The sequence below is a fragment of the Gavialis gangeticus genome, unplaced genomic scaffold (assembly GCF_001723915.1).
Source record: "Gavialis gangeticus isolate Ggan-Ray unplaced genomic scaffold, GavGan_comp1, whole genome shotgun sequence".
Lineage (NCBI taxonomy): Eukaryota > Metazoa > Chordata > Crocodylia > Gavialidae > Gavialis > Gavialis gangeticus.
This window is the reverse complement of record NW_017729031.1, coordinates 70,638,996-70,648,776: the sequence shown is the minus strand read 5'-3', so window position 1 is coordinate 70,648,776 and position 9,781 is coordinate 70,638,996. Positions and strand designations below refer to the sequence as shown.

General features: G+C 41.2%; 1 protein-coding gene across 3 annotated transcripts in view; it reads right to left on the bottom strand.

Moving 5' to 3' along the window:
• Window positions 1–1,682: 1,682 nt before the first annotated feature.
• The window catches only part of GULP1 (GULP, engulfment adaptor PTB domain containing 1), a 169,828-nt gene continuing 161,729 nt past the window's right edge, over window positions 1,683–9,781 (bottom strand). For all 3 annotated transcript variants that reach the window (XM_019523070.1, XM_019523072.1, XM_019523071.1), the window contains one exon: window positions 1,683–1,923. In XM_019523070.1, the coding sequence (XP_019378615.1) occupies window positions 1,852–1,923 (72 nt within the window). In that variant the 3' untranslated portion in view covers window positions 1,683–1,851. The remainder of the gene's footprint in view (window positions 1,924–9,781) is intronic.

The window sequence follows — 9,781 nt, the reverse complement described above, 5'->3', positions numbered from 1 at the left end:
GTAGAACATTAAGGCCCCAGTGCTTCAAGGTACTTCATGTCAAACTATATGGAAATGAGTAGTCCTATTAACTGTAATCAGGCTACTTGCCATTCTGGGGCATAAGAGATAGATGCTTACTGTAATACTGAATAAATGCATTTATTTTCCTGTGTAAACCTTAAGTTAATAAGGTCAACCCAACATTTCATGACCTATAATGTGCCACAAAAAGTAAGTCTTTGGGAGGTGGGGGGGGAGGGGGTAAGAAAAAAATAAGGCAATTTTTTTCCCCCTAATTACTTGTATTTTCAAAGGGGAAATATAAGGGGTTTTTGTAGGGAGGAAATTTTCTCAGTGAAGAGTTTGAGTATTACATACACTCAGCAAAATTAAGGAAAAATCTAAAAAAATTAAGAAACAAGTTCATAACTGAAAGAAAAAATGCACAAAGAAAACATTAATTTATTGCTTATGTTAAAGATTAGTGAAAAGTGTGCATAGACAAGTCAGTAATACACAAACATTCAGCTGCAGACTCTGTGTGCGCGTGCTGGTGCACGCAAGAGAGAGATTACAAACCACAGAACTCTTCTTTTCTGATTTACCTGGGCTACTTGTAGGTATTTAAGGTCTTATACTATTAACTTTCCTTGCGTAGTTTCTTCTGGCTTCGGTAACAGAAAATATTGAGAAAATACTGTAAAGATGCAGTTCTGCAAACACCTGGACACATGGATAACTAGACACATGAGTAGTCCAAGAGAACACACTGTGGCTGCTCATACATAGTTAGATAGATCCCTAAGGCTAGGTACAGACATTCAAAGGCCTGAAGCTGAATTGATCTAAGTTACAAGGTTTTGTGTAAGCAGTGTAGTTTAGATTGGTAGTGAACAGAACACACATTGGGTGGGGAGGGGGGAGGGTTGTAAATCATAGACCATGTTCTGCTATTTTTAAACAAGTCTGTGTGTGCTGAACTTCTGTTCTCTTATGGGTACAGACCAGTTTCTGATCACTTATATGGATAAAAGTCCAATGTCTGTATCTGGCCTAAGAGCATTTTTGCAGGGTCAATACCTTAGTTTTAAGAGAGCAAAATATAGTTGTCACGTAATGAATTCCAAATTGTTTTCAGTATATGCAACTAGCTTAGCTATAAAACATTTAACCAGAAAGCTATGTAGTGTGTTTGTTTTCATAAAATATGTAATAGGTCTCCTTAATGCATTCATTAAACATTAGCTATCACTGGTAATCAAATGGATGGATATATTTAACTTTTTCAAGATGTGAATGTCTAAAAATCTGACAAATGTAACCAGTTAACAAGATTATCCATATAGTACAGTCAGTGACTGTGTTCAGTAACTGGAATTAATTACATGGCATCCACATTTATCAATTATTTACAAACTAGCTTCCAGTATGTTGTACTTTTTATTTGCTATTTAAAATATTACTGTATAATAATCACAATATTGAACTGAATATAAATGGGGGCTTAAGGGGATTTATTTTAAAGTGTCACCATTTCAAAGAATATGTAAGAATTGTATGGAAAGAGGTATTCAAGAGGTTTTAGAAGAACTTCCTCCAACTTAAAGTGAATAATCATTAGATATAGCAAATATCAGCTAAAATGTGATAGAAAGAACTACAACAATGTAATTTAATTCATATTTCATATACAGGTGTGATTTTTTTTTTTACATTTGTACAGGGAAAGCTTGAAAGTAAGTTGGAGTTTTACATAAGCAAACCTCACGAGAATTGAAAAGCAATTTTTGGCACATGGGCAATATTTGTCATTACATGCTCTGAATTAAAAAAGGACCATATAAGAATTTCAGACTTCTGTTCTTGGCATCAGCACCTGCTGTCTAGAGGGTCGAGACAAAATACTGTGCCTTCAAGAGTTAGTCCCATTTTGAACCCCTCCTGTAATAAGACAAGGCATGGTTAATAAAAGACTGTCTCCGCAAAGAAAAATATTAAATCCTACAAAATCCTACATGCAAGCTTTTAGACATGTAAGAAGTCTTTATAAACTCCCATGACACCAACTGGGTAAGTACAGTTAAACATATATGTACTTCTATACATGATCAGGGACCAGCATGAACAGTACTAGAACAGAATCTTTTTGCTTTGTGCAACAATGTGACTTGGATTTCAGATGTGTTTCATAAAGTGAATCATGCATATTCAAACATTTGAACATGTTTACAAAGAAAGCTGTATTTTAAATGAGTTCTTTTTAATCAGAACAGATAAAGAAGAAAAAAACCAGTACAATATCTAAGTATTAGCATGTATCGCAAACAAGAGAAGGAGTATGAACACAGGGTACACATAGCTTAGACAAAATAAATGATATACAGTGGAAAAAGTGACTTCAGAATGCAATACACTTTCATTGCATCATTTATAAGTTGACTGACTAGATAACATTTTTAAGAGCTTCACCACATATATCCTCACTAACATTGCTACATTTCCCTGGGGACAGAAATTCCTGTGATGTATTAAATGACTGTGAGATTACTACTCCAACAAGTCTCAGTTACTACAGCCATGACAGGCATGCAGCTAAGTAGCTACCTCCTATCTTATACTGAATCTAAGAAGCACTGTGCTACTGGTTGAAAAGCAATACTTCAGAGTATTGAGCATAAGCTGAGAGACATTCTCTCTTTCAAGGGATATAGCTAATAAAGTTTATGCTGGTAAATAGTCACATGCTCCCCCCTATTCTCAAAGGAATAGGAGACAGAAGTCACTTTGACCCAGGTGGCAATTCTGTCTGGGTCTTACATAGGTCACACAAGGGGAAGGAAGTCTTCTGACACCATACTTTACTTCTAATTCATATTAAAGCCAGGCAAAATCTGGCCCTAGATTTTTGTAACATGTAGTTTAAACAGAAGAGACCTCAAAATGTGGAAGTCCAAGTTACCACATACTGGATTATGACAATTAACATGCAATACGTGTATGAGAGAGCAAATTATTGCAGATATTATACAGGTATATTTTTATATGAAGAGAAAAAAGCATCATATTATATTATTTCTGAGTAATAGTATATGGTCAAGTCATTAAAGTTGTATCAAAATTCATATTCACCAACAGGAACAATTACAATTTTTTAAGCAAACTTAACATTATCATATCCTTCCTTCTGAGTACTGAACCACAGGACTATCATTCTCTTAAACCCAGGGTATTGCTCTGTTACCTTTAACTCATATTAGATAGCTCCTTACTCAACAAGTGGTACAGGGGAAGGCTACACAAAAAGTAAAGTACTATTTATAGTTAGAATTTCAGAACTTGGTCTTACATTTTTCACTGCGCCAGAAAGTCAAATGTACATGTATTGCATAACTTATGTTTATGCCAAGCCTTGCTAAAGCCTGTTCCAAATCATACAAGTTGCACTGTGTAACATGTAAATGTCAAAGGTAGATGACTTGGTCAGACAAAAAGTAAAGGTTGTCAGGACACTCAGATAATTTTCAAGAGGTTATCCGTTACCATATCAAATGTTAGCGTTCTCTTCCTCTTCTGTTTTAGTGGGGGAGGTTTTAAAAGTTAATGGTCAGATTCATCCTTACCCTGAGAAGCACTTTGAGTAGTCCTATTTAGGCAAGAGGGACTGTATCTGGAACAAAATAGTAATTAATACTGGGATTTGGACCAAAGTATTTTTTTTTCTAATGGAGAAAGGGTTCTTGTTTTTAATATATGCGCTCTTCATCCTTAAAAAAATGCCAACTCCTTTGCCTTGAATTTTAAACAAGTTACCTTTGAAGGGAGACCAAGGCTGGAAAATTTTAATCTGATAGGCAAAAGTACTGTATAAGCAATGCTAGAATGGAAATGCCAAGAGAACTTTCATTCCAGTAGTTCCTGCTATAATGTTGATTTCACTTTTGTCCTAAAAGTAGGAAGAACTTAGGGAATGTTGCTTACAATCAATGAAATTAACAATATATATATTTTACAAAACACAGACTCCTTACAACACGAACAATTAAGGTTGGTTTAAATCACCCTTATTGTGACTAGATATTAATGCAAGCTATGATTGATATGGTCTCCTTATTGTGTTTGCTTGAAATTCTCATTAGTGTGTCCAGGATTAATACTATGTCTATATGGTGCATCAGAAAAATAGATCTATTCATGTTAAAAGCAGCATCACAAATCCAAGGTAGCCTTCATGCTTATCATGAAGCTTGGATCATGCCACATGTTAGAATTTAAAATGCCAGAGTATTTAAATAATTCCACTTGGTATTATTAAGAACTGGAAAATAATACTGAGAGAAATAAAATAGCTTTCATGGCATATAATTATAATGTGTTATGAGATTTTCCAGGCAAAAGTTTTTTTCCCCTTTTTTATAGCTGTTTCATACTGAAATCTGATTATGAGCCAGATACACTGAGATAGTCCATCAACACAAAACAGCTGTAATCCTTGCTTACCCAGTCTTTAACTGACTTTTGTGTGCTACCTGGTAGTCAGTGCATGCCAGTGACTTTTGGCCATTTTTGTTATGAATTTTACAAAAGTGGCAATAGAAACGTTGAGTACAGCACTGTTCTGAGGAAACACAGTACTGGCAAATACGCACCAAATACAGACCTGGTATAAATGGGCATCTTATACAAAGGTAGATGATTTTGCACAAAATTCCATGTGGATATAATACTTAACATATTTCAGTGAGAACATGTATATAGCCTGAGCCTACATTTCGATCATTAACTTTTCAAACCATCAATCCATGATTTTTCAGGCTCCTATACATATACAGGGAGTATATGCACTCCAATGCACTGTAATTACAGCACACTGTAAATACTGTAATCCTTACTAAAGCTAAACTCCCACTGAAGCCATGGAGTAAAAATTAAGAAGGACTCTGGGACCTGACTTAAAATTTAGATGAAAATGACTGAAATCAAAAGTCATGTAAGGACATAACACTTCCATACACACAGCTCATGAAAACTATAGGTTTTTTCATAACTACTTTCTCCCCAAATATTCTCATACATTTTTCATATTTTTTTCATATTTTTCTTCTTGCATTTGACTGTTAGAAATATTTATGTAGTAGATATGAGGGTACTGTATTGTTTAGACTAAACTTATTACTGAAATACAGTGCATTAAACACTATAACATGAAACAATCTGTCTCATTTAGGCCCTGGTAGGACTTAAGACTCTTTAAAAAAATTCTGCACTTTCCTAAAACTAATAAGATGCTGATTTTAAGAAGAAAAGGAAAAATCTATTATTTGTCCCATCGTTACAAAAGATATAGATCAAGTTGCATAAGCTAATCACAGGAGGAGACTGGGCAGAGAGGACAGAGTAGGGAGCAGAAAGCAGAGCTGTAGCTTGGGCAGAGGGAAGGGATTGATGTGGCACTCAGAGAGAAGGCAGGGCTAATTTGTGGCACACTTGATACAAAGATTGGCTTGTACTATCACAGAGAATGACTTTATAGGCTAGCAATTAGGGTAGTCACTTGGAAAATGGAATGCATGAATTCCAGTCTCTTCTCCAATGAATATTTAAATTCATACAGGGTAAAATAGCAGCAGGGAGAAAAACTAGGAGTACCTAGTGTACCTTGCAGCATGGTGATGAAGATGGGTGATCTTGATTCAAAAGTCATCAGAGGATAGGGCTGAACCTCTGTCCACCCCACAAGCTTTATGAATCAAACACTGAAGAAAAGCTTTAATTCTTTCGCAAACTTGACTCGAATTTACAAATAATTCAGGGGTAACCAAGATGGCGTAATTATAAAATATATAATGGCTGAAAAAATTCTGTCCAGCTCTACACATAACAGACTTGTGAAGAAAAACTGCAGATGAACTCCCTCATCTTTGTAACTGGGAAGATTCATAGGAAGAGTCCTTCGTGTACAGACTATTGGGGGATGAGTTATAGTATTATTTCTTACCTACAGCTCTTGCAAGCAACTCAGAATGATCAAGGCTTGGGTCAGGTTTTCTGGCATAAAGTTTATATACAGAGATTTCTAAAAATATTATGCTTAATGTATTGTATACTTATTATGAAAAACATGTTATAATGTGCAACTTTCTTCACCTTTCCCTTCTAAAGACTGATAGTCACTTCTGTAACGTCAGCTAAAATGGATGGATGCAAATGTATGCTTTGGATTTTCTTTTCTTGGAAACAGAACTATTACAGAAGACAGACTACAGATACATGCTGGGCAATTACTAAATTTTCCATAATATATACTTTACACAAAATACTGCTTGCTCTTAATTTTAATACAGACAGTTTTTGTTGCAAAACAGACATATGCTAGCACACTGTATTGAAATATTTTGTTTTAGGAAAGATGCTGCCAAAGACACGTGCTCCTTACTGATGTATCTGGCTTTTGACCAAAACGCCATGGCTGTGGATTTCTTCTTACATACACTGTTAAAGTTAAGGCAGTCATTTTACCAGCTCTAGAACTCACTCCCTGATTTGTCTGAATTGCTGACCCTCAGGATACATAGCAGTGGCTATCTCTAGGCTTTGGACTATTCCAGTATGTATCTGTTTTCACATCAGGGCATTTCTCTTAACAAGCAAACTACATATCCTGCTCTGCCTTTGACCTCCAAACTGACTTGATACAGAACCCCATGTTCAGAAAATTTTTATACCCAATGGGTGCATCAACACAAACATGTTACTGTGGAGTTGCCTAATTAGCTTTGCAGTAAAACATCAGTCTATACATGCCCTGGTATTAGGGTACAGTAAACTAATTAACTCTGCTGTCAGCTAGTACCATTGGGGACAGTACTACTCCACAGGAGAGTACCTTACTGCACTGAAACACCTGTGTAGACACTGACCAGGTATGATACATACACCTAGTCAGGCCAGTCAGCTGGGACCCAGACCCCCAGGTCCTACCAGCCCTTCTGCCAACCTCCACTGCCTCCTGGAGCCCAGAGCTGACCTCTCTGGCTCCCCTGGCAGCCCAGTGGTGCTCTGCCCTAGGTGAAAACTCCTGCAGTTCTGTGCACATGTGAAGATATTGCACCCAGAAGCAGCTGACTGGTGCGAACTGCTTTTGTGTTTATCATGTTGCCTTAATGGCACGTGTAGATTCAAACAAGCATGGACACTTGTTTCCTTAGGGAAAAATAGCAGCGGCACACCTTGTGCCGCTGCTACTTGTCTCTGGGGAACACCCATGCCACGCACTCTTTGGCCTATGGCAGGTTACTCTGAGTGGGGTATGGGAGGCTAGGGCCTAAAACTGTGCTGGCCCCAGCAGCCTTACCTGGAGTTCTGGAAGCCTCAGGAGCTGCAGCCATGGCAGGAAGCCTGGCTGGCAGCTGCAGAATGGCTCTGACTGGCCAGGATCTGGTTTTGGGTGGTGCACGCTGCTGCCATATGTGTTGCCCTGCTTTTTTTCAACATGGGTTTTTTTCACCTAGAGATCTTCGCGTGGGAAACATGTATATGTGCAGTGTGTGGTGCTGCAGATGGGCCTGCAGTGCCACATACTGTATGTACGTGCTCATCTGGGCACAGCCAATAAGTGCACCTACACATGTTCTTTACCATGGAATTGACCAATTAGCTCCACAGTAAAGCATCACCATCTACATGTATGCCAGTATTCGGGTGTACTAAGTTAATTAACCCTGCCATAAAACAGTACTGTCCCCAGCAGTACTATCTTAGAGTAGAGTCTTTTACTAGGTTGTAACGTATGTGTTGATGGTGTGAGACTGCAGCAGTTTGAACTGGGGTGCAGAAGCCCTGGGCGGTGGGTCAGCCACAGGGCTTCGCACTTTGTGCACTCTCATGCCCCAGCCAGCCCCTCTGCCACCTCACACTACCTCCCGGCATCCAGGGCTGACATCTCAAGCCTGCTGCCTGCCCAGGGCTGCTCCACCCAAGCTCAGATTGCTGCAGTCCCAAGCACATGTGAGGACGCTGTGCCCAAGAGCAGTTGACTCCGGTGTGAACTGCACCAGAGTTTACTGAGGTACACTAATTGCATGGGTAGATGCACCCAATGAAAGCATAAAATTCCAGCAAAGTTTCCATACAAAGGAAACAGTTGCCATATCCAGGGCTTGTCTGCACTGATTACAGAGCCCTGTGTTTTACTTTATGATAATTGGGGATCCTGGTATTCTCCAATAAAAAATTACAAGGTATCTGATAAAAAAACCAAAAAGTTATGATTAAAATGAAATGCCACTATATGTATGTATGAATTGAACACAATATTTTATTGATATATTTACAATTTTAAAGCAATTTGGAAGCCTATCAGTGCCTTAATCACTATACTAAAATAAATTCTAAATACCCATAAATTTTGGTATTTGATTTGGGGTTTTTTATCATGGAAAATCAGAGCTCCCCCTGCCCACTTAGCTCACAGAATGCCCACGGGCAGCATGGCTGGAGTGGAGCCCATGGTGGAGGAGGGTGTGGGCTGCCCTGCTGTGAGCTCAGGTGGGGGGGTGGCTCCCTGCTGCTGTGTACACTCCCGGCAGGGTTAGGGGACCCATGCCCACCAGATCTGTGTGCAGGGTGGTGGTAGGTGCAGGCTGCCCACTGAGGGCTCCCTCCCTTGCTGCCCTCCCCTGGGACCTCCACAGCCCAGTGGGCAGGACATGGTGTGGCAGGGCAGAGCGGGGCTGGGTGGGGAAGCTCCTTGATGCTGCAAGCTCTGCACTGTTCTGGTCACATGCCCCCTTCCCACCTGGCAGCAGTAGGGGTGGTAGCGCGGGGGTTTGTGCCCCTCAGTGGTGTGTGGCAGGCAGGTGGCATGTTGCCAGGGCAGGATGGAGCTTTTGGCAGCAAAGAGCTTCCCTGCCCAGCCCCGCTCTGCCTTGCCATGCCAGGTCCCAGTCACTGGCCTGCGGAGGTCCTGGGAGAGGGCAGCAGGGCAGGGAGCCCGAGCCCACAACCCCAAGCTGCACACACCACCTGTCTGGGCAGCCCCCAGCCCCAGCCCTGACCAACTCCCTCTCTCCTTATGGGGGGGCCTAAATCCCCACCTCCCAGCAGACTTATCTGCAGGAACTGCTCTCCAGGCTGTCATGTTTATATATATATGCACGTGGCACCCCCTGCCTGGCTGCCCTTTTTTATCATGCAAATCAGAGCTCTCCCTGCCCACTTAGCTTATAGAACGTCCATGGGAAGTGAAGGGGGGTTGTGGGCTGCCTGCTGCAGGCTGGGGTGGGGGGGTGGTGGCTCCCTGCTGCTGCATGCATTCCTGGGGGGCAGGGGACCCATGCCCCTCAGACCTGTGTGCAGGGTGGTGGCATGTGCAGGCTGCCCACTGCAGGGTCTCTGCTGTGCTGCCCTCTCCTGGGACCTCTGCAGCCCAGTGGGCAGGACGTGGTGTGGCAGGGCAGAGCGGGGAAGCTCCTTGCTACTGCAAGCTCTGTGCTGCTCTGGTCACATGCTCCCTGCCACCTGGGGGCACCACTCCACTCCCCCCAGCACCCGGTGGAAGGGGGGTGAAATCTCCAAAGAGGAGTATACCTACTCAGCTCGGGCCTGTAGGCGAGCTGTTAGGAAGGCCAAGGCGGACATGGAGCTCGGACTAGCGTCCAAGATTAAGGATAACAAAAAGTCCTTTTTCAAATACATTGGGAGGATGAAGAAGGTGCCGGGTAATGTGGGACCCCTGCAGGACACGCTGGGCAATTTGGTGGTTGCGTCAGAGGAGAAAGCGGACCTCTTTAACCAATTCTTC